A 25,780-nucleotide genomic window follows, 5' to 3' on the forward strand; every position below is an offset into this window, starting at 1 on the left:
CAAGCTAGGTGGGCTCTCTTTTTCAGTCGGTTAAATTTTTTTCTCTCTTATAGACCGGGCTCAATGAACATTAAACCCGATACCCTCTCCCGGAGGTTCGAGGATGATAGGGAGGGCCCTGATCAGGAGTAGGAGCACATCCTTCCAGAATCAGTCAGATTGGGGGTTACTAGGCTCTGCCTTGAGAGTGAGGTCAGGAGTTCTCTTGCTGGGGTGCTTGTTCCTGAGGCTTTTCCCAAGAATAGAGTTTTTATTCTAGAACCACTAAGGTGCAAGGTACTCGATTTCTGCCACTGTTCCCGTATTTTTTGTCACCCCGGCATCACCAGGTCGCTATGCATCGTTCACTCCCAGTTTTGGTGTTCCACACTGTCGAAGGATATTAAGGAGTTTGTCTCCGCCTGTGCCCAGTGTTGTCAGGCAAAGGTCTCCCGGCGACCACAATCTGGTCTCATTCGGCCCTACCTGTGCCCTCCCGACCATGGTCCAATATATCAATGGACTTTGTCACGGGCCTGCCTGTTTCTCAGGGCAATTCGGTCATCCTGACCATAGTGGACCATTTTTCAAAGATGGTTCACTTGGTCCCGTTACCAAAACTCCCCTCAGCAAAGGAGATGGGGTTCATCTTGGCGAGGGAGGTGTTCCAACTGCACGGCCTGCCTTCTAACATTGTTTTTGACAGGGGTCCTCAGTTCGTGGCCCGTTACTGGGAGGAGTTCTGCTCCCTGTTGGGAATCTCTGTCAGCCTTTCTTCTGGTTTCCACCCCCAAACTGACAGCCAAACGGAGAGGCTCAACCATAAGGTGGAGGCTAAGTTTTGCCTACTCTGTAAGTCTGACCCCACAAAGTGGGCACTTAACCTGCCTGGGCAGAGCACGCCATAAATTCTTTGCCCTCCAGCTCCACCGGACTCTCTCCTTTCTACACTGTCTATGGGTTCCAGCTGCCGGTGTTCTCTGTCGAGCAGATGGAATCTAGAGTTCCATCTGCACGTCTTTCCGTGCTAAGGTGCCAGCGCACCTAGAGGAGGGCTAGGAGGGCCATCCTTACCGCGTCCCAGAATCAGGCCCGGATGGCCAATCGCCAGCGGGTTCCAGCCCCGCAATATCTCCTAGGGGATAAAGTTTGGCTCTCCACGAAAGACCTTCCTCTGAAGGTAGAGTGTAAGAAGCTGGCACCCCGTTTCATTGGGCCTTTTCCCGTCTCCAAGGTGGTGAACCCGGTGGCAGTCCGTCTTCGTCTACCACCATCCATGAAGGTCCACCCTACCTTCCATATATCTCGGGTCAAGCCCATCAAGACATCTGACCTGTTACCCAACCCCACCTTCCACTCGGAAGGTGGGGTTGACGGCTGCCCGGCTTATACCGTGAGACGTATTCTCAAGTCCAGTTTGATGATCCTGGCACTGAGGTTGGCACCCTGGCACTGGGGTTTAAGATGAATTTTTGTTGTTTAACTTAGATCTGCAGTGAACCATCACTGAATCATTCTGATGATGGTTAAGAGAATTAACCATCTTAGTTAGGAGAATGGCAGGGCTCGAATCACCCTTTCAACTATTGCCCAAATATGAACTGTTTGGGCTGATAGTCATCGGACAATACGTAACAGACCGAGAGTTATTTATTAAACAGTGCATAATGGCACAACACAAGTGCAGACCATTTACCATTTTAGAAGAAAAGTACCTATACTGCCTATGGATGAGGTGATGAAGGCAAACTTTAGTAGGCTGACGACTTCACACCATGGAGACTTCTGTCCTCCTGTCAGAGTAGCCATCATGGAGCCAGAGGTGATGAGAAGTGAACAGCCTGGACAAAACATCATCTTATTGTTAAAAAGCACAGTCAAACAGCAGGAAATTACACAATGAGGGTAGAAGGAAATGTAGCAGTAAAGTGAACTGACATGAATATGGTAACAGTGGGAATGGTGAAAGTGGTACCTAAATCTGAAATGGTGAGACTGATGAATGGAAGCCAGTAACGGCAGCAGAACTGACCCCTGCACTGAAAATGACAAACCAGAAGGTGACAAGTTATCAAAAAGGCACATACCACTTTTTATCTTCTATTCTGTGATAAAATGTGTAAAACAGTATGTACACTGTATTACAATAAGTTCTCTCTGAGTACTCCAGCTTCCTCCCACAGTTCAATAACATTACTGTTAGGTTAATTAGCCTTTCTAAATTCTCCTCAGGTGTGAGAATGGTTGTTTTGTTCTGTGTTGCCCTGCGATAGACTGGCGACCTGTCCAGGGTGTACCCCGCCTCTCACCCATTCACAGCTGGAGATAGGCATCAGCACCCCTCATGACCCCACAAGGGATAGACATGTTAGAAAATGGATAGATGGATATAACTTAATATGTGTTTGGGTAGAAAATTTTAATAAAACAACCCAGACCTTTTGCATCAGATCAAGCATTATAGTTTAGGAGAAATAATTTTCCACTGATGTTTTTAATCCATCCCAAATGTTTTCCCAACCCATAGACTTCCACTGTTATACTAGCTCTAACAGTTGACAGTGGAATATTTAGTAACGAGAGAATTTCCCGTCTGGACTTATTGTAACGGTGGCATCCTGTCACGGTACTACGCTGGAATTCACTGAGCTCCTGGGAGTGACCGATTCCTTCTTTATTGTTTGTTAGATTCAGTCTGTATGGTTAAAAGCTGGATTCTACACACCTGTGGCCGTGGAAGGGATTGCTACACCTGAACACTTGGATGGGTGACCCAACAGTTTTTGCAAATTAGTGTGAAAAGCGAAGTTATTGTATACATTCCCGTGTCACAATACAGCAACATTTCAACAAAAAATTATCCCCTTACTTCTAGAATAACTCTGACATTTCAGTGGAAAAAATCAAGCTCTGTGAGTGCATTTAAAATTTTACGCATACCAAAAATCGGGTATAAAATTAGAATCAGCTTTGTTGGCCAAGATTATGGGCACAAATAAGGAATTGGACTTCAGTTTAAAGCACTGTAGACATTAGCTCTAAATATAGAAAGCTTAGAGGAAATAAAATAAGGGATGAAATATAATATTGTATGTACAGCTGTACATTCAGCTTTACTGTATTTACAGCTAATGCTGTACATCCAATAAAAACAGGATGCTGTGATAGTGCAAATGTGCTAATAGCTGACTACACATGCTATAAGGTGTTCAATGTGTTCATCAGAAAGATAGCTTGGGGGAAGAGACTGTCTGGTTTTTGCAAATAAAGCTCTGTAGCTCCGACCTATCATTGATGTTTCTTGTCACTGATGAAACGTAAGAAGAGGGTTCTGGATGACTCCACAGGCCATGTGTGGACTATTTAACAGACCTTTAGCTGAAAAGATGTGACAACATTCTAAGTGATCTAGCTACCTTACCATGACTTTGACGATCAGAACGAGACTGTTTCCCACAGCTCCAATGACCATCTCTACACCCAACACAGCCACCAGCAGCCACTTCTCTTCCTCAGACCATCTCTTTTCAGGGACCACTGTCCCATTCAGCCCCTCACTCACTGGAAGACATAGAATACAGAGTACAGCGAAGTTTGTTACTCACCTCTGCAGTTTTCTCATCTTATCATATCTGCTGTAACGGCTGAGTAAGATTCTGTATTCATTTAACAATGATAGGTGACATGATTAACAGAGGCAACACAACAATGCAGGTGAACAAGTACAGTTTCAAAAATTATCACTTAAATACAAATTATTTTGTAAATTCATAAATAATAAATCTCTATATACACTCTGTTGGTGTATATAGAGAAAAGGTGACACTTACTTGTCCAGTGAGCCCTCGGTCCTCCGTATCACTAACTAAGTGATTCTGCTCACAGAGCTCAGATGAAGGCATCATCAGAAACCTTTTCAATTAAATTTCCCATGCTCTGCTTCACTTACGCAATAAGGCTTGTCGGCTCTTCATTTGTGCCTGTGACTTTCTGTGAATATGTGTTCAAATATTCTGCAAGCCACCGTTTGATAAATTTCAGCTTGGTTGCAGGCGATGAAAGCGGTAAACAAAGCAGCAATTTCATATCATTTCATTTGTGGTCAACCAAAAAGTCAACATTTAGACCTGGAAGACAGCTAGGTTGGTTCTGGTTAGTGAGATGCCAGTGATGGGAAGTGAGCATACTAGGCAGGGCTTACCATTAGAATACTGGGCATGCTCTTTATGTTGTCTCAGGGGTCTTCACCCTGATCTGGGAATGACATCACACCCAACTTAATGCTGTTCTAGCTGCACCTAAGAACACCAGAGGGATTTGTTATCTGTTGCCCTTAGTAACCAGACTGACTCCAGTTTATGTACTAGCTGTATTTTCCGGCATGTGATGCATACAAACAATGGGGGATTCTATTCACAAATAGTGATTAGTCCTTGATTTATTTATTTCATTTGGTCATGTTCAGGTTGTAGTTGAAGATCAGCACTATGTGATGGCAGAAGTGTCCAGGATATGAGTGTGACGGGCGAGCGGTCCAGGGATCAGTAAACATTTACTGAACGACAATCTAGCTGGGAATGGTGGTGTTACCTAGGTTCACAACCTTCCTGATAGAATGTTGGATGGGGTTCTGGCGTTCATCTGGGCCAGCTGAAGCCAAGTGCAGCAATCCTTTTCTCTACCACAAGGGCGCGCCACTAGGCCATGAGAGGGAAACGAGGGAACTGGAGAGAAATAGTACGTCTTTCATCTTTGCATTCTGTGCCACAATTAGTTTTTTATTTGAACTTATTTGAACCCTAATGTTCCACTTTTACACAATTTTAAACACATGACGGAAACGATCAGAAAAGACAGATATGGGGAACTCTGAGCAGTATTATTTATTTTACAAGTTTTACTCTATTAATCCACTATTCCAACAATAGCCTACAGTACACCTTGCATTTACCATTGCTGCTCAACATTGCTATTAAACAGGGGAACCATATTGTGTAGAGGGGGCTTTGTTTTCTTATGAGGGCATTGTAGATAAATATATATATATATATATATATATATATATATATATATATATATATATATATATATATATATATATATATATATATATATATATATATATATATATATATATAAAGTATTAGAGCGTTGTCTTATCCACTAACTGAGGCAATCGTGTCTATTAACAGGTGGAAGGCGCTAAGTGATGTGAGGAGGGGCAAAGTTTAATGTTGTGATCACAAGCAAATATTGAAAAAAGCAAGCAGTGTAGTGGAGCGGAGGCCTAGTGGTTAGAGCAGTGTGCTTGTGTCATGCAGGTTCTGGGTTCAGCTCCCACTAACTGCCACTCTGGGTGCCTGAGCAAGACCCTTCACCCCTGAATGCTCCCTGGGTGCTGCGCAGAGGCAGCCCACTGTTCCCTGAGGAGATGGGTTAAATGAAGAGAACAAATGTCATTGGAATTTATGTTTCAATCACAAGAATGAGTATTATTAGCATTGAAATGTGCCTTTCAACAAATAATTTACAGCTCGTAGAAAACAACAACAATAATAATAATAATAATAATAATAATAATAATAATAATAATAATAATAATAATAATAATAATAATAATAATAATAATAATAATACATATGTTGGTTTATTTATCTGATTGCTTGCTGAAAAGGGCCCGTCCAGTAGGTGGCAGTATACCAGTCAGGAACAGATGCAGCGGAAGTGCTCATGTTGTGTAACTTCCTCCGTCTCTCCTCTTCCAACTAGTGATTGTCACATTTCGGTAAGTTAGAAATGCAAAAAGATGGTCAAATATAAAATTTTCTCTGGAGTCCTTGTTATCAGTGTTAAACCATGACTTTAGTTGTTTGTTCACGCTGGGACGCTTTGGTTACGGATTCGTTTTCAGCGACCTTTATTCAGACGTCCTTGACGGCAGTAGCTGCACCGGCACGGACATTCCTCGGTTTATTCACCGAAAAGAGGGTCATTATCAGGGAGAACGCTTAGTTTAGTCCGGAGCTGAGCAGACATGAGTCACCGTGAAGCTCAGTTAGAACACAAGAGTCCAGTGTTGGCCTTCTGAACGCGTAGACAACGTTTCTTTATATACTTCTCCCATCTGCAACAATAACCGCGAAGGCTAAAATCCAGACGGGTTAGAACGGACCGAAACATTTAGTGATCAGTCTCCCTAGGTAGGTATTAACTGTCAGATCTTGACTTGTTAGTGTGATCTTCACTTTGTGTGTGTGTTCAGCACTGAATTGAAACATTTAAGTGAGTCATACTAGTAAAACGTTGATATTATATTGATATGTTACAATGACCCTTGTCTTCCATTATGACAATGTCTCCACTGCCAGCTTAGCCTCTCTGTAATTAAGTTCTCGACCATTTATGGTCATAAAAGGCAGTGAAAGTCCATCCATCTGCCCAATGACTACTAAATGTTGCATCAAAATAGTCCTTAGTGATGGTGACATAGCACGCATCCAAATGGTGCTGATGAAAGTCACTCATTATACTGTGCACCTGTCTGAGGACTATTACACAATGGTTAAAGGACCTCAACGTTCAAGGTGACTTTATTGGTACCCTTTATAAAGTATCTCAAACTTTATGCACACACATTAAAAGCACAAGACACGTACAGAAAACTTATTTAAGACAGCACAGACCAAGACATTGACAGGTACTCACAGCTTACTGAACATGGTTGGAAAAACTAGAATATAAATTATAAAAGAAATTAGATATCCCTGAAATGGCAGTATAGAACCTGTTAAGAGCATGCTAAGACAAGAGCATGATACAAAGGACAGTAAAGCAATAGTAGATAAAACGTAAAATAGTAAGTAGGTTAAGACCAGAAAAATAAGTATTGTATGTCAAGGCTTATTTAAAAGAGGCACAGGAACAGAGCTGTTCATGCAGCGAGGGATCTTAACTCCCAGGACTTTGCGTCTCCATCCGGATGGTAGCTGCTGGAACTCACTCGCCAGGGGATGTCTGCGGAGATGGAGTTGGCCAGTCGCTGTACCTGCCTAGTGTGCAGCGACTGGCCACCGCTGTGACTCCTCAGGGAGCCGACCAGACCATTTAAGGATCTGGACTTTGATAACATGTTGCTGCTCATCCACAATATGTGTCTGCTACGAAACATGCTGACACTTTAGCTCTGGCCTTTTTAGAAGCATCTGAAAAGATGCAGAGAGTAGAAGTTGTTCTTTTTCAACCCAGCTCTTGACTGTTGGCAGCTAGCGTTACCTACAAGTTGCATCGGTGGACATATAGGCAAACGTTTGTTTCTTTTCAATTCAGTTCAATTCAATTTTATTTATAAAGCGCCAATTCATGAAACATGTCATCTCAAGGCACTTTACAAAGTCAAATTCAATCATATTATACAGATTGGGTCAGATTATAGAGATTGGTCAAAAATTTCCTATATAAGGAAACCAGTTGATTGCATCAAAGTCCCGACAAGCAGCATTCACTCCTGGGGAACCGTAGAGCCACAGGGAGAGTCATCTGCATTGTACATGGCTTTGCTGCAATCCCTCATACTGAGCAAGCATGAAGCGACAGTGGGAAGAAAAACTCCCCATTAACGGGAAGGAAAACCTCCGGCAGAACCAGGCTCAGTGTGAACGCTCATCTGCCTCGACCGACTGGGGGTTACAGAAGACAGAACAGAGACACAACAAGAGAAACAAAAAAGCACAGAAGCACACATTGATCCAGTAATCTGTTCTACATTAGATGGTAGTAGCGGGTGAGCCGTCTTCTCTGGATGATGTCACAGTTAACAGAACGCCAGACCAGGTGTACCTACTATGAAGAAAAAGAGAGAGAGCAAAAAGTTAAAAGCTGGAATGACGACAGTCATTTCAATGCAATGTAAAACTGGAGAACAGTAGAAATCAGTAGAGTGAGAAAAATAGGCCCTGATGTCCTCCAGCAGCCTAAGCCTATAGCAGCATAACTATAGAGGTAGCTCAGGGTAACATGAGCCACTCTAACTATAAGCTTTGTCAAAAAGGAAAGTTTTAAGCCTAGTCTTAAACGTAGACAGGGTGTCTGCCTCACGGACCAAAACTGGGAGTTGGTTCCACAGGAGAGGAGTCTGATAGCTAAAGGATCTGCCTCCCATTCTACTTTTTAAGTAGAATGGGAGGCAGCCAATTTTACTCTGGGATGTTGCAGAGGGCACAGTGCATGATGTGCATCAGCTTGCCATGACAATCAGTTATTTAAATTGAACAACGCAAACATTGTTTACTGATAACATCTCCGCCCAACTCTTTCGCACCACTTCCACCACAGGTGGCATAAGATCCAGAATGATCCCACACAGCATGCTGTCATAGTGCTGTTGAGCTAATAGATTGACTCTTTGAAGTGACCCTGCAGGAGACTGCATGGTGCGACATTTCACTAATTATGGTGTAAAATACAAACGTTTTTTTATGTGTTCATGGTCTGGTGTCTGTCTGTCAGCTTTAGGGTCCTGATGGCTGCAACCTTTCGTTATCTGTACTCTGCCTCAAGGACAGGTAAGACTTCAACAACGGTTAGAAATCTTTTTTCATTGATCGTTGGTTTGATTTTGCTGAGCATCTTTCAGGCCGTGTTTCTAGCTGATAAAAGCGAGGTCAAATAGTGAAATATCTTAAGGTTTTGCCTCTACTGTTAAAAAAACTGAGAAGTCCCACTTTTTAAATCTTAAAACACATCGATAATCAACATGTTCTCTCAGGCTGTCTGTTTCAATTAAAAACCAGTTAAAGATGAGGGGGCAGATGAGTTCAGGCATAAATGGGAAGAATCTTGGATTTCCTTTTCTTTCAGATTCAACCCTGTTAAATTTATCAATTTACCTGCAGCACATGTCTTTAGGTGACCTTTGTTACATTTAATCAGTTTTATGAGTTTGTGTCTGGAGTGTACGGATGTAACGATATAAACATTTGGTAGCTCTATTATTGCACCTGAATTCATCACAGTTATTGCTACTTTCCCCATAAAATCTGTTAAAGTTGGCTTTAAGCCAGGATGATTATTATGATTATTAGTAGTAGTAATGAAAATGTTATCGTATAGATGAACAACTTGGACAACTGCCCTTCATTAAACCATCGCACTAATTAGAGTCTGGAGTTAGAACAAAATTCACACATCATTTACCTTTAATTTGATTAGCCACGTTCATACACAGCTTTTTTTAAAGCCTGGAAAAGGTTTTAAATTTCCAGGTCATTCTAGAGTCTTACACTTTGCTTGCAACTGGGCAGGAGCTTAATACCCTTGAAAGATAACTGTCTAGCACAGCTTCATGTGCTGACACTGTAACTCCAGGTACTTAGTTTGTCAAATACAGAGACAACAAATTAATAAGGATTGAAGTACGGTTTATGGGTTGGTTTCTGCAATGTTATCAGCGTGTAAAAACTCATCTTCAGAACCAATCTCTGCTCAAAATGGTGATCTGCCCCGCAAAATCTACTTTAAGCAGTTACCACTGGTTATTGCACCCCTAAACTGCAGAAAATGCGGGCAGAGTTGCTTCCTCTGTCTTTACTTCCTCGGCTCCTATGGCGGAGGGGTCTGTAGTGCAAGCAGATCTCTTTGAGCTACTGAATGCTGTTCTTTCCTGGTCAAAGCTGGGTTGTGTGTTTGTACGCTACCAACTTGTCCATGTTTGCCACATTTACTAATAAAATATATTTTTTTTACCGTAGGAAGGAACTGCTTTAAACATGTTTGCCCCCCCTGTCCACTGATCTCTAATTAGTTATTAAGCAGCTTTTTACAATCCCTACAGATTCAAACTTTGTTATGAAGTTGTTATGCTAAAAAAAGAACGTTATTTATTTACTTTTTCATTTATTCACAGGCACTTTGGCAGCTGGCCAGCTGAGGTCCTTCAGTGTATCAGTACAAAGGAATGGATTCAGTAAGTTCAGTTCAATACCAGCAGCACCAATAAACACATTTTCAGACATGAGACCTCATTCATTTTGGGTCCAAACATAATTGTTTCACATGTACACCCATGTTATGTGAGCTACATTTCTAATTCCTGATATGCCACAAATAAATAATAATCTTATTGTGTGCAGAGTATGTGAATGCCCAGGAGGTCCCAACAGACATGAAGTCCATCACAGATCGAGCTGCACAGACACTGATGTGGACAGAGCTCTTCAGAGGTCAGCTCAGATCAACCTGTGATGATGGGAATAAATAATTATTGTTGTAGAAAAATGGTAATCGGTGATGCTTTTTATCTTAATGGGTTTATATTGATGCCAGCACTGTGGCGTTTGCCCAAAAATGTCAGCTGAACACATAAACACTGAGCTGCTTCTCCCACCAACATCCAACTAACTCAGCCATATTTTCTTGTTCTAAACGTCGTCATGGCTGCAGGTCTACAAATATTTGTTCACTGAAAACTCTTTTAAGTCCTGATTTTTTTTTTAATTTTAATAAATAATGAAATGATAATAACTCATTACCTTGTGACTAGAGATGGAGCGATTATATCACCGGGCCCATAAGTTGGGTCACTGACACAGTAATGATCTGGTTTCAGGTCTGGGCATGACAATGAGCTACCTGTTCAGAGAACCTGCCACCATTAACTACCCGTTTGAAAAGGGACCGCTGTCACCGCGCTTCAGAGGGGAACACGCTCTGCGCAGGTTTGGACGGAGTACCATGCCAATCACCTTTACAGCTTGTGATGTTAGAAACCCATGCAACGTTCTTTTATTTAGCTTTTTACAATTCTTAGGACAAATGAAATCTGTAGATGTGTAGCAGACAGCCATCATCCAATTAATGCTTTAATCATTTCTATCTCTACTTAAATTAGAATTTATCTGTACAAACTAAAACTTTTCTATCATCAAGATCACACACAAGCAGAACTTGTCACCTTCAGCTGCAATGTAAAAATCCACCTCCTCATTAGGTTGGTCCTGTTCTGTTGAAGTGAAGTCCGTGTGTAGCTTAGTCGATGCAGACCCTCCCCTTGTTCATGTGAAACTAAATGTATGGCTCCTGAAGGGACAGTTCAGGACTCCAAAAGAAGTGTCCTCTCCTCTCACCCAGCTCTCTGTCGTAACATTTGGCAGGTACCCCTCAGGAGAGGAGCGCTGCATTGCCTGCAAACTCTGTGAAGCCATTTGCCCCGCCCAGGTAAGCGTGCCCAGAAAGGCAGACTGGAACTATAGGTTCAGTCTGCTGTTGTGTGTCTTAGGAACTGGAAGGTGTAAACTGACTTTAAGTACGATCAAGTAAAATATCACTCAGTTCAGATGGAGAGTATCGAAAGCAGTCCTTCCCCTCCTCTGTTTTCTAGAAATATGACATTATGAAATTTTGATATGCTAACACAAAAAAGTTATGAAAAAGCTCCAGCAGGATTATCTCAGGTGAATGAGTTGGTTGCTAAACCCCTGATGTGTTTCCACCACCACAACAACTATAGAGGCAGAAGGAAGAAATGTTTCAGGCCTGAATGAATTATTCTAATCACAGGTCAAAACAAATTGACAGCATCATAAAGTGAATAAGTCTTCATCTGGACTATCCTGCCATCAGCTGCTCTACTTTAGACAGCTGTTGGCAACCTCTGTCTGTAAACTCCAGCAACATCTGAAAACAGACATTATTTATTATCAGCGAGAAACCTGGGCGGCCAAGTCAGTGTTCTTCCTCCCCTTCTTGTTTCCAGGCCATCACCATTGAAGCTGAGACCCGCGCCGACGGAAGCAGGAGGACAACTCGCTACGACATCGACATGACCAAGTGCATCTACTGCGGGTTCTGTCAGGAGGCGTGTCCTGTGGATGCCATTGTAGAGGTGTGGACACGTTTGTGAACCCTACCTCATGTATCTTAGTTCTGTTTGTTTACTGAATGGATAGTAAGATGTAACGTATATAAAGAAAAACAATGTGGCAGAAAAATAGTAAGATGCTCTACTTTGAGAGCGACAGTGCACTGTAGGTGTGGGGGTACACTGAGAGGCTATTTTAAAAGGGCCCTGTAGGGGGAGCGCCACTCAAGGCATCTTCTCTGAATCGCTCCAATATGGTGGTGACGTCTGTGTGATTCACCCTATGATCTCTATTATACACTGGAGTGCTAATAGCCCGCTGTTAGAACGAGTCGCTTTAAAGCCACCAGCCGCCATATTGGTACTCCCTATTTTCCCCCAGTAACTAGGGAATATGTGCGCTACAGCATCGAATAACGAGGATTTTCTCATGTTCAGCTTAAAACTTTTAAAATGTCAAATGCCATATACTTTTATGTTATAAAACTATCAAGTACTGAGAAAATCATGTCCTGAAATATTTTGCAATTTATTAATTCAAATATACATATATCACATGTATAAATATATAAATAACAATATACAAAAACATATATTTATATATATGTATACATATATATAAACATATTTATATATATGTATACATATATAAACATATTTATATATACATATATGTATATTTAATATGAATAACATGTAAAATATTTCAGCACCTAATTTCCTAGTAGTTGATAGTGTTAGTACATCCACTGACTGTAGAATTACCTGTGAAACGTTTTCACTCAGCCAGAAAACTGCTTGTTGTTGCAACCAAATCCTGTGGGATTCTGAGAGAGTAGGGAGTAGCAAGATGGCGGCCAGTGACTTAAATTTTTCGCCAAAATCAGCACTCCAGTGTATAATATAGCTCAGTGGATTCACCGCTCAATGTATATATGTCTGTGATGGAGCCAAGCGAGAAAAGAAAGATTAGGTAACCCTAACACTGTAGATCATGATGGTCTTTGACTACGCTGAGCTGAGCTGAGAGGCGTTGCAGGACGGTCTACTGGCTCCAGCAGTAGCTGCCTCAATTGTCGCCATCTTGCTTTCGAATAGTTCCACTGTACTGCCAGCAGATGGCACAACAATGTTTATGTAAAATATTCACGTCTGGTGCAAACTTCTTTTCAGGCTCAAAAAGGACTAAACCCTATCAGGACGAACACTTGACTTATATTGTTTAATATAAATATATATATATATATATATATATATATATATATATATATATATATATATATATATATATATATATATATATATATAGATATAGATAGATAGATAGATAAATAGATGTGTTTTTTCTTTCCTTTTATGTTCAAAATGATTAGATGCCTTTTTTAAAAGGTTTGTTTGCTATTTTTCTGCTTTCTGCAATCATTCCTTCCACATTGAACTAGTGTTGTAACCAACACTAGTGCTGTGGTGCATTACAAAAACAAAGATGTGTATGTGGTGCATTACACAAACAAAAAAACAAAACAAATGGAATGCATTGGAGCAGCCGGTGTGCACACCTTCATTTTGGTTGGGAGAATTCCACAAATTGGGGTCTGACACAAATACTGCTGTATTTACAACCAAGACAAGGTCTTAATAACTAGTTTCTGTGTTTTCTTGAGTCTGTGCAGGTATATCCTGCTTAGTATTATCTCCTATAATTTCATGTTTGAATATTAGTAGCTTCATTGTTATCTTTAGAAATAACATTCTAAGAAAAATGCAACTGGAAGGCCTGATAAATGAACATTGATATCAAAGTTTAAACTTGGTAAGCAAAATGTTTGTTTTGGACTGTAAAGAAGATTTTAGCGATTAGCCATCTAAAACACGTATGTGTCTTCCTCTTTCAAAAACTATAGATCAAGTTTGACCTTCATCTTAGACTCAGTTTTTAACTAAGGCACTTTTAAATGTTATTTGATATCCCTGGTTTAGTAAGTGAAAATAAAAATATTTATTTCACTTAATGCTCCAGCAGCTACTCTAATTACTTTCAAAATGTTTCTTTACTTTCCTTTTTATGAGTCATAATTACTAATTAAAAACAGTTGAAAGGAACTTGCTTTTAGGCCCATTTAAATTTTTTCTTTTTTCATTTTAAATTTTAACTTGAAGATTGTTCTTTGTTACTTATCAAAATTGTTAAAATATCAAAATGAATAGGTAGTTGAGTAGTAGTTTATGTTTCAAAATAATCCAACCGGAGACTTTTTAACATCCACAGATCACTGAGCCAGAAAAAATAGTGTACATGTCCCAGCAGATGGAAGCCTAGTTCTAATTTAAACCCAAATGTTCTCTTTTCTCAGGGTCCTAACTTTGAGTTTTCCACTGAAACTCACGAAGAACTGCTCTACAACAAAGAGAAGCTGCTAAACAATGGAGATAAATGGGAGGCTGAGATTGCTGCCAACATACAAGCTGACTATCTCTATCGATAGACGTCTCACACCCAGCGCCTACGTTACTGGGGAAGACTTTAAACGTGACACGTGTTGATTCTGTACATACTGTAAGAAAACAAACTCGGCTGTGCTTCATGGTTGGATTCAGGTTTGTTGAAGAAGCCTTAGTTAACAACAAAAGCCCTATTAAAACATTTAGTTTCGTCTCATTTTGTTATCATAAACGTTCTTTGTTTCCACCTTAATGCCCTGGTATCTTTCATTGTGCGTATTTATTATGATATCAAAATACCTCACTCGATGTCTGGCCACAGATTTGTCCAGTAAATTTGGGAAGTCTCTCATGAACGTCCATGCAATTTTTCTGGGAATGCATAAGATGTCTGCTTCTTATTCTGCTGATTAAACATGCCTTTAAATTTTGCCGATTTCTTCAGTATAGTTATTTTAATCTCCACATGAAAATTGGGATTTTATTACAATAGTCATCTTAATTTGCCAATATGGCTTAATAACTGTTATTAAACACACATATACTGAATACACAATAGGATTTTTTTCTTTATTCACTTTTAAAATTCATTACTACTAAATGTCAACAGAACAATTTTCCAACTTGCTGGTGTATAGATGTCGGCAGCTGAGACGCGGCTCCCAGCTGGTAGCAGTTGGCTGTCATATCTTGTGTGAAATATAAATAGCTGGGAAAAAATCAAAGTGGTTTCATGGAATACTATTTATAAAAGAATTAGACAATTGAGTTAAGCTACTTTTAATTGATCAGTTAACCAAACATGGAGTTCCCCACTGGACATTTCTAAAGTCCTGTTGTATTGCATATTGAGGACAGATTGCACACAAGTGTAAGTAAATTTTTTTTGGATTTAAATGCAGACATTTTGGGTCTTCATGCTGTTTCCGCCTTGAAGCAAATAATAAAGTTTAAACTTTAAATGAAACGTGTTTAAAGTTGTTTTTTCCCATCATTTTTGGAAATGGCAAAGGGTTTTGCAGGTTAGAACGTCTAACTTATTTGTATTATAGGATTTTCATGTGAAAGATCAGCCTGCAGTAATGCATAATTGTGAAATCGACGGAAAACAATAAAATTGATTTGAACTCTTGTCAACGAATAAACTCAGTGTGGGGTCTGTTTGTATTCAGATTTGGAACAACATTCTGGAGCAAATGTCTTACATCCAGAGACTGAAACTGTTGCTTTTTTTAAATAGTTTAGGTTCAGTTAGATTGGGTCAAGAGTGTGAACAGCAGTCTGTATAGATCTTCATGTTTGGGGTCATTGTTCTGCTGGATGGTAACCTTCTGCCCCAGTCTGGTCGTTTGCAGCCTCTAACAAGTTTTCTTCCAGGATTTTCCTGGATTTAACTCTTTCCACCGCCCCATTAACTGACCAGCGTCCTGGTCCCTGCTGATGAGAATCATTCACAGCATCATGCTGCGATCATGTTGAGGGGAAAAGAAGGACATGCAGCAGAACTCTCCGAGCTGATTGGTCTAACCGACACCTATTGCCTGCCTACCAAAGGTCGGTTTTTATGGTGTTATATTTGTGCCTTTCACTTGAGCGTGCAGGAACCAAGCCAAGTCCGCTCAATACCTGTTTGGCGTGCGCTCTACTCTGAAAAACTCTTCTCAACCCACACTCAGTTCCATCTCTGCACGTCGGCTCTGTCACTCAACCTGCTCTTTCCACGCTCAACACCAGATGTGCGCTCGGCTTGTTGCTTCATAAATGTATGTAAATGAACCCCACCATCAGTAAAGTATTCGTTCCAAATACTACATCCGGTTTAATGAAGAAAAAAAAAAACACAATCAGGAAATCAAACAACACTTGCAGTTATGTGGTCAACACTCCAAACCAGTTGATGGTGGTAATGCTATCTAACGTGTTTCGCCAATCGCCATAAAAATCGGTGATGAAGAAGAAGAACTCTTGCAGGTTTCCGACCAACCAGTGGCCCACCGCTTTGAGACAAACCCTTTTCAGAAATTCTGTAAGGACAAAAAGGTCAAACCCTGCACAATCGTCTCAGGTGAGCAATCTGTTTCATTTGTGTTCAGTGTTTTGTTGTTTGCAGCATCTCCATGAAGTGACATTGCTAATATAAAAAATAGCTTCACTCCCAGGATGTTAAGCTAACCTGACGACCTAGCTATATATTACAGTGAGTAACCTCAGTTGGGTAACCAATTAAACCTAACACTGCAGTTGTAAAAATAATGATTGAAATACATAACCATAAATTACAAAACAATGGAGAATCATTTTAATCAGACTAGTGTTAGTGTGGCTGGTAGTTGCTAGTTACTCACCACTGTAGTAAGGTGTCAGAGATTATAACAAAAAAACATAAAACAATATCAACGTCTCATCGGTGGAGTTATTTGATTAAATTCATTAAATGTAAAACTGAAACAGAGAAACAAAAAAAAAAAAGTACCCATTCTTAAATTCACTAATAAACTATAATGGCTGACCCATAGTTAGTTTTCAAGAAAGCCTATCTCAATTATTGAATTGTTTTAACCGTTAATATTTGCTGGAATTAGCAGAAAATCTGTTTATCAATTCATTTAGGGTCATGGTACAGGTACAATCGAGTCGGCAGCCAGACCTCTGGTGGCATTGCTGATGAACACTCTGGCTGTAAGTGATTCATCTGCGTCACCAAGTGCCAGAGTAACGCAGACTAGACAGCCTGAGAGTCAATCTGTCCAGCAAGAGATCACAAGGTCTCTACTTGTTTTTCTATTGTAGTTTCTCAGCAATGTATTTGTCATTTGTGTACAAATGTTGTTTTATTAAATATGATATACAGTATTTACTAAAAGTCTAATAGGTCTAGAAGAGAGCATGTGTTGTATTGCTGTGCATCACTTTTTCTATTTCATTGTTTTGGTGAACAGATTGTTTCCAGGCTATTTTAAACCAGGCATTCATGGTAAACAGAGGTGTTTCCCTTGTACCAACCAACTAAAGTTAGCCACAAAGTACGCAACAGTTAATTTTTATCTGCTGGCATGAAATACTCCCCACACACTATTGCCAGCTGAGGAACTTTAGCTCATCCAAGCTGGTTAGGGGAAAAAGCTGTGACCCTCCTTGAGGATGCAGACCACACAGAGGCACTGTTGCCATTCCAGTTGCTTGTTTTGTGGCGAAATTATGTTAAAAATTGCCTGATCCTCTGATACCCTTGATATTATTGTTTTCACCGCATATATCATAAATAAGTTTATGAAAATAAAAAGATTCATGCAAAACATTTGGGAACTTCACTGTTGCAAATTTAGTTGCTGTGTTTCAGAAAAGATTTAAGTGAATTGAATAGATTTCAAGTAGATGGAATATATAAATGTTACAAGATAATTATTTTCATGGCCAATACTAGGATGTTTGAGTTGACATGCAAAAATGTCTTGTTATCAAAGTTGACAGAGCTGCTGCTGTTAATGGTATATAATCTCTGCTGATTTGGCATTTCCGTGAATCAATATTTCCAGACTTCTGACTGAAACATTTCCAAAAATAGAAGGTCTTTCAGGAGGATGGCTGTTGCACAAAGCCATAGGTTTGAGATGTTTGCCAAGTTTTGGTTATCCAGTATATACCATCATAGTCTCTTGATTAATGTTAGCATACATGTGATGTGCTGTATTATGCTACAATGATTAGCAGTGGTTGTAGAGGATGTTGAATAAATGTCTAATTGCTACAAAACTGTTTTTGTGGCTATGTTTTGTTTTTTTCTAAATAGGAGGTAGTGGTCGACGAAAGCTCACAGTAATACCAGCAGAAACAAAGGACTATTCTGTCAGAGCGTTGAAAGCTGTTTCAAGTGGGGGGAAAGCAACTCTTTACATAGTACGTCTTCAGGAGACACTAGACACCTGTGCTCGGCCTTCTGACTCTCAACATTTTTCAAAGAAGACTTGTTACCAGCGCTTTTGTTTATTTCCAGGACTCAAATAGGCAAAGGCAAGCCAAACACATTTCTTGATTTCAAAAGTACAAGTTTTTTCACAACCTAAATTAATCTGTTTCTCTCGTGTTTACAATTTTCATACATTTTCAGGTGGTTTGCCCAATTTGCAAGTGGGAATTTCCTGAAGATGACATTGCAGTTCATGCTGGCCTGTGTGGAGAAAGGTGACATGTGATTTGTTCAGTTTATGTCTTTATTAGAATATTCTTCATATACATATTTGTTCTATCTATTTTTGATATTGTGTTCCATAAACAGCTTCAACTCTACGGCTTCTGCAAAAGACAATGGAGCGTGTCCATCTCCTGAAACTCCTGAATGCAAACCATGAAGGTATTTATTTGATTATTATAGTCAATATTTTAATGCCTAATTGATTGTGAAATGTTCACCAACATTAACACTTACCATTTACAGTTCCCTCCATGATATTTAACTTGCGCATGTTATAATTTTCACCGTAGGCCTTTGTTTCAAGGGACGACAGTGGCGCTCGAGTTAGGGAGTTCAACTTGTAACCGACAGGTTGCTGGTTTGAACCCCTGCTCCGTTTGTCTCAGTTGTTGTGTCCTGCTCACGGACACTTCACCCACTTTGCCTGGTGGTGGTCAATTGTCTGGAAGCCCTGCTTCTGTCAGTCTGCCCAAGGTCTGCTGTGGCTAAAGTGTAGCTTGTCAGTGAGTGATTGTGTAGCGTGAAGCACTTTATCAACCCAGGCTACATAAGGCGCTATTCAAGTATATGATATTTACCGTTTACCATTTATTCATAAAATAAATCTGATAAAAGAAGACTGTTTACAATGCTGGTATTTAAGAACATGTAATGTTTTTACTAATAGATTTCTATTTGCTATTTAAGCACGGAAGATGTATTACACTTCCTTGAACAACAAGTTGACACCACAAAGGAGTTCAAATTGTGTGTGGCCAGAGAAGACCTTCTAGACAAGGCAGAGTAAAAACTGCATTTCCTACAAGTGTTCTCAAGGTGGCCAATATTGGAGAGCCAGGTATAGATACAGCAGCAATAAGGAAAGAGTTTCTAACAGGTAATTAATACATTATATTGTCACAGTCTATATCTGTAGCAGTTGTTTACCCCAAAATGAATGAGACATTTTGTGCTGAAAGATGCGATTTCAGGGATTGAAGAAAGATTCTTTGGAGGGTCTGAAAGTCAGGGTAAAAATCCCACGTTCTCTCTTACAGACCTTGATAGTGAAAACTTCAGGTTGGTCACATGTAGTGACATTAACTCTGCTTTTCTTCCATATGTTAAGTTAAATTTGTTTTTATACAGGACTGTTGGAGAAATCCTTGCTGTTAGCCTTGCCCAAGGTGGCCCAGCTCCAGCGTTTTTCAAAGACTGGTGCTACAACTTTCTGCAGTGGAGAGGTGGACTTTGGCTCTCTGAATAAGGAGGACAACAATTTCCCCCTGGGATTATTTAAGTATGTCTGATTCTGATGTGACAGATTTGGACTCTGCCCTACTAATCAGCAGGGTAAGACTGTTAAACTCAGACAAACACTTCATCTCAAAAGTAGAATATTCATTCTACTATTAGGTTAAAAGGAGTCTCTAATGTTGTTGGCGGAGGGCATAATAAACTGTGGATACATCACCCAGATCGAGATGGATAACAAAGAAAGGATAATTCGGTAAGAGATGTAGTTTATGCTGTTTAAAAAGCTTTACAATTTCAGTTAATGTTATAAAATAATTGTAAATTTTTTCCCCCAAAGTGCTATTATTTTGCATTCCACCACAAGACTAATTCAAATTCTGCATCAACTGAGGAAGGGCCTGGAACTCTATGGTCTGGGTATGGTTAATCAGATGAATGCGGATGCACAGCAGGTGCATCAGGTGAAGTGTCAGAGTGTCAGTGTACTGCAGTCCAGCATGTGCTTCTGTGGATGACAGGGTGAGCCCACACTCCTTCTTCCCAGTGAAAATCAACATTTTAAAATAACAGGTTTGACCATGAGTGTTTAGGGGATCTCTCCATTTGCTATCCAGTAGTGAGTGCATGTATTTGTGCTGTCACATTTCCAGTACATCTGAAAGCTTACTCTGAGTTTAAAAGGATCATGACTGAAGCTGTTCAATATGGTGGTGGATTCCAAGGAGTTTAACATTAATATTTATTTTTTAACACAGTTGACACTGGGGGAATTAATCACCCCCCCACAGCCGATTTTGCCGATTTGATAACATATCAAATAAAATTATCATTGAGTTTCATTTCAATGAAAATAGAAATCCTGCAAAAAAAAAAAAACATTACATAAAGGTTTCAAAATTTATTTCTAAGTGACTTGTCAATTTTTCTGCCTCTCTAAGGAAATAAAGCTTAAAATAACATTAAAAATGTGTGAATGTCTTTGTAAGTGGAGAACCTGTTAGATGTTCTGAAGATTTGCAGTTTTGAGTTCATTACTGAAGAAACTGGCAAGAGTTATTTAAACTGTCCAGATCTTGGTACAAAGAGTTAAACAGTCTGTTCATAATTAAATGTTGATGTTTTGACACCATGTTTTGTATTCAGTGTACAAGTCTCGGCCATATTCTTCAGAAAGATCTACGTAGAGGATTGATGGTTCTCTTAAGTTCTGCAAGGGTGTCTTCATCCAATGGGCACTCGACCTCAGGGACCACAATTACACTGTTGTCTTCTTGGAGCACAGCACTCTTCCAGAGAATTCCTGGGTCCCGAAGGTCCTTCAAGCTCAGGCACAGGAGCAGTAATCAAAACAATGACAAAAGTGAAGCTTTTGAATTTGTTTTTAGCGTCTATCTGTGTATTGTTGAAATAAATGCACCAAAAGAGAACCTACTGTGATGTTTTTTTTTCATTTTTCAGGTTTACAGCATTTGACGGTTTTGATTTGTTACACACCTACATCACCACCATTTCATCTAAAAGAATTATTGATTTTAGATTAAGAACTGGACCACTTCATTTCACCTAAAAATTAACAGGACAAATTGATGCATACATTGTGATTTTTGTGCTTTAGACAAAATATTTGATATAATCACATGTCATCTTAGTTAACCACATGATTCATCAGATCCAGATCCTTTATTATCATACCATGATTAATGTAAAACATGTAAGACAACTGGTTCAGTGTGTATGTATATATGTTTTTATATATGTATAAATGCATATTTTAATTCATTAATTAGTTTGACAATTGAAATTGTTAGCATTTACCTCAATTATCTCCCCCTCATCTAGATCTTTGAGGTGCCCCAAAGTTACATTTTAGGGTATTTAGTCAGTTTTACTGCAGCTTGAAAATATTAACTGCAATGTCAAAGTATATAAATCATGGGAAAATACATTGATGGTAACCGATAAAGCTGGAATGCTCTTTGAAATAATAAAAACGCTGTTTTTGCTCTGTTGTCTCTGTCAGGGTGCAGTTTTGCCTGCTCTGCACCCTGAGCATTCTCCAGCACCTTCCCCCTCCCCCCCAGCTCTTTTCCACTAATCATCTACATATATATATATATATATATATATATATATATATATATATATATATATATATATATACATGGTGCTGCTGTTTTGGTGAAGAATGAGCTGAGCCAAAAAGCAAAACTCTTGATTTACTAGTCCTACCCTCATCTGTGTTCATGAGATGGATCATGACTAAAAGAACAAGATCCCAGATACAATGAGCGAATAAGAGAGTGGCCATGTTCAGCCATAAGGTGAGGAGCTTTATTATACCCGGGGAGAGAAGACCCACTGCCCTGCCACTTCCAAAGGAGTCAGTTGAGATGGTTAGGACGTCTGATCAGGATGCCCCTGGGGCGCCTCCCTTTGGAGGTTTTCTGGGCACGCCCCACTGGTAGGAGACTGTTTGGAAGACCCAGAACTCACTGGAAGGGACTATACGTATATCTGGTCTGGCCTGGAAATGGCTTGGAATTTTTCAAGAATTAATAGGAGGATATCTGGTTTTCCCTCCTGTACCCCGGTATGGAGAACCAACTCTGACATATTTAAAAATAAATACAGAAATAAATAAATGCTCAATAAATAAATTTGCATTTAATTTAAGTGCACATGAAATATAGAAAATAAACAGCAAAGAAAATTAAGCAGTAATTCAATTATACAATGAAACACATGTATATCTCTTTTAATTAGTTCCTTTATTCACCTTTGTAATAATTACCTTATTTATTTATTATCTGTTATTATGTTCACTTTTATTCAATTACTTATTTCAATGCATTTATTTTCTGTATGTTTTAATACACAATAATTTTATTTTATTTTTCCTTTGTATTTTTTACCCTATTTATTTGTTCAGCATTTTATTTCTGCCCGTCCTTTTTACATTTCTAAATGCATCTTTGCCTCATTATGCAAATGAGGAGGGGCTGGTCTTAAGGGGACAACTGCTGCCTATATTAGTTGGTTAAACTGCATAGCTCAAATCTACCTGCCACAACAAAGATGGGTACCTAGGTTTTCAGTGAACTGAGGCATTTAGCAATTTTATTTGAAAGCAGCACTTTAGTTCTGGATCATTTGTTTGTGTGGACCCTCTGACAGAATGTGTGTTTCAGTTGCTGGCACACATCGACACAGATGTCAACAGTTGACAGGCGTCGTGCCAAACTAATTGTCCTTGACCGAAATTATAGCCCCTGCGTCAGGTGCATGCATTTGGCAGAACTCCATCTCATTTCCAAATAACTAGACATGGAAGTAGAGATGTTTAACTTTTGTTAAAAAGTGAAAGAACAGTGCCATTACCTCATTGTTCAGTTAGAAAAAATGACACTTAAAGTTCTCCTATGGTATTGTATGTGATTTTTTCAACATTGCAAGAATTTTTGCCTAATATGAGGATAATCTGTTGAAAGTCGATTCATACAAACATTAACACTTAATATAGCAGGTTCTTAACAAGTAAACAGCTCTGTGATCATTTCTAGATGTCTGATCAAAATACTATTTGCTCTGATTGTCCTGCATCTCCAGAAGTTTTGTCTGCTGCAAGCAAAAATCCACTTTCCTGAGTCCCTCACTGACAACAGCTGTCTGCTTTATTGGAAAACACTTTTTTGTTTCTAGATAGATTGCATGAATGGAGCATGTGAAACAGATCCAAAATGCGACAAAAAAAAAACATTGAATAAAGTCCAGAAGTCCTCTGATGTTTAGAACAGCAATCAAGTTCACTTTTTTAACAAGTTCCAGACCAGTTCCTCTCCCATCAGTTTTTCCAAATCTGGTCGGTGGTAGTTTTGCATAATTAAGACATTCACTACGTTTAGACCCACAGTGCCCATTAACTGCTGCAAATGAGTCACCCATGTTATTTTAACATACAGTATTTTGTGAAGAAATTCAGAAGCATTTTCTTTTAATCTGTGATTTTTTTTATCTACTGCACAAAATTAGCCTGGCCAGCCAGACTGACCTAGGCCCTAAACATGGCATTTCAGTCTGGAGAGCTGCCCAATTTCAAAGGCAGGACTAACACGCTAGAATCCAGTATAACAAAAAGTGTTTCTGAACAGGATTACCAACTTTAGCTGTAAAACATCACTCAGTTGCAGCCTCCGTCTTGAAAATTATGGTTACAGAAAAGTGCTGCTGCAGTATGGACAAACAGTGACACATTGTAAACTCCCACCTCCCGTGCTGTGATTGGGCCAATAAGTTTTAGACCAGAGATTCTAAGCCCGTGCAGACCGACAAGCTGTGTATTGAATTTGCATGGTGTAAGTCAGTCTGGGTGGCAAGGCTAGCACATACTGGCATTGAGCAACTGCCAATGAGTTAACAGGACGAAAATAAAATAAAATCTTTTCATGTTATTCTGGTGCCCATTTGTCTTCCAAATAATGTTGGCTTATTGAGGTATTTAAACACATCAGTTAGTACATTCTAATTGGTTGTCACTCAATAAAACCCCTCCCTTTAAGCCTCAGACCCTTTCCCATCCTCACTACCCTTACCAGGTCTGATTAAAGCTGGAAAGAAGATGGTGCTTGGAGTTAAAAAATAAAAGAACTGACACTGTGCTCTGGATCAGGTTAGCACTGGAACCAGTTTGGAGGAAAAACTTCCACAGTGACTATTTGTTATAAAATGAAGCAACCCATCTGCTTCCACATCTACATATATTAATCATACTGCACACATCTTGATGAATGCAGTACGAAGTTGTCATTGATCCATCTCACCATGATTTGTAGCAGTGACATTGGAAAGTCATTGAGACAGCACAGCTAAAAATACCTTTGAATCCATCAAGCAAATGGCAACCATGTAGAGGCCATAAAAAAGCCAACCACAACCTAGATCCTGTAATACCAAGGCAGGTCCATAGCAACCAACTAAAGAAAAAGAAAAACACACCACAAAACTCAAATGTATTTTATTGGGGTTATGTGACAGATCAACTAAATGCAGTACAGAAATGTAAATTCGAAGGAAAAAAGTTTTTTTATTTTATTTTACACTTATGGTGACCCAACATAACAATGTTGGTTTGATTTGGTGACAGGAATAGAGTTTGTTTTAACATAATCAGTGTTTCAATTTGCACTACTGCCCACTCGGATCTCCAGAATCCACTGCCTGTTCAAGGATCCAATTAGGTCTGCACCTAAGGACGCGTGAAAAACCAGGGAGAGAGGTTTGTAAGTACCCAAACTAAATAACTAATTAGTAGTTATTTAGTTAACTAAATTATGTAGAGTTCAATCAGTTACATAAAAATATATTAACAACCAGTCCAGACAGATTTTATAGTAAAGTATTGCGATAGACCAACACAAAGTGAATAATTATGATATGAAACAAAATCATTCAAGGTTTACAAATAAAAATCTTAAAAGGTGGTGTAAGTATTTAGCCCCCTTAATTATTGATCTATACTCTACTATCCTTAAACAAAGTTCGGTGTAACAAATTGCCATTACTAAATAAACTCCATTTGAGTATAATTTAATCTGAATGTAAATGTACAGCTGTTCCATGAAGGCATCAGTAGTTTGTTAAGGAACATAAGAGAACAAACAGCAAGAGAAGTGGGATCACAGCTGGAAGATCAGGGAGAAACGTTAAAGCAGGGTTAGGTTCTATAAAACAACACCCCAAGCGTTGAACATTTCCCAAAGTCCATCCTCTGAACATGGAAAGAAGTTGAACCAACTGCAAGACTACTGAGGCATGGCGACACCTATGCTAACAGGCTGAGCATGGAGAGCTTTCTTCAGAGCCAAGTGATAGAGGGTAACTCTGGAGGGGAATCCTTTGACAGGACAGTTATTAATCGGGCAGTGTACAAATCTGGCATTTATGGAGGAGTGGTGAGAAGAAAGCCATAAGAAGTTCCATTTGCACTTTTCAAAAAGAGAGAAATCTGTATTTAGTGTAGATTGTTATTCACACTGGTAATGACACCCGGTTGGGCCAATCGGAGGTCACTAAATTAATGT

The 25,780-nt window shown here is 39.4% G+C and overlaps 2 protein-coding genes across 3 annotated transcripts in view; one reads left to right on the forward strand and one right to left on the reverse strand.

Annotated features, from left to right (window-relative positions):
- si:dkey-9i23.8 (galanin receptor type 1) overlaps positions 1-25,780 on the reverse strand; it is a 114,896-nt gene that overhangs the window by 14,824 nt on the left and 74,292 nt on the right. Inside the window, exons 1-4 of one of the 2 annotated variants that reach the window (XM_036136721.1) lie at positions 3,810-3,849; positions 3,401-3,540; positions 1,955-2,018; positions 1,695-1,820 (exon numbers count right to left, since the gene is read on the reverse strand). In XM_036136721.1, coding sequence (XP_035992614.1) covers positions 1,695-1,820; positions 1,955-2,018; positions 3,401-3,540; position 3,810 — 331 coding nt within the window. In that variant the 5' untranslated portion in view covers positions 3,811-3,849. Of the gene's footprint in view, positions 1-1,694; positions 1,821-1,954; positions 2,019-3,400; positions 3,541-3,809; positions 24,946-25,780 lie in introns of those variants that run through there. The other variant, XR_004931001.1, reaches the window with a different exon arrangement.
- Positions 5,670-15,242, forward strand: LOC105917891 (NADH dehydrogenase [ubiquinone] iron-sulfur protein 8, mitochondrial). Its single transcript, XM_036136722.1, has 8 exons — positions 5,670-5,764; positions 8,485-8,540; positions 9,881-9,940; positions 10,107-10,196; positions 10,583-10,691; positions 11,127-11,190; positions 11,729-11,857; positions 14,188-15,242. The coding sequence occupies exons 2-8, from the start codon at positions 8,498-8,500 to the stop codon at positions 14,317-14,319; spliced, it is 627 nt and encodes a 208-aa protein (XP_035992615.1). The 5' UTR covers positions 5,670-5,764; positions 8,485-8,497; the 3' UTR covers positions 14,320-15,242.

This window comes from Fundulus heteroclitus, chromosome 5 (assembly GCF_011125445.2).
Source record: "Fundulus heteroclitus isolate FHET01 chromosome 5, MU-UCD_Fhet_4.1, whole genome shotgun sequence".
Taxonomy (NCBI): domain Eukaryota; kingdom Metazoa; phylum Chordata; class Actinopteri; order Cyprinodontiformes; family Fundulidae; genus Fundulus; species Fundulus heteroclitus.

Coding starts and splice junctions, on each gene's coding strand:
- LOC105917891 (XM_036136722.1), top strand. CDS start 8,498: ATGGCTGCAACCTTTCGTTATCTGTACTCTGCCTCAAGGACAG. Junction 10,197..10,582: donor GTGGACAGAGCTCTTCAGAG/GTCAGCTCAGAT, acceptor ATCTGGTTTCAG/GTCTGGGCATGACAATGAGC. Junction 10,692..11,126: donor GGGGAACACGCTCTGCGCAG/GTTTGGACGGAG, acceptor AACATTTGGCAG/GTACCCCTCAGGAGAGGAGC.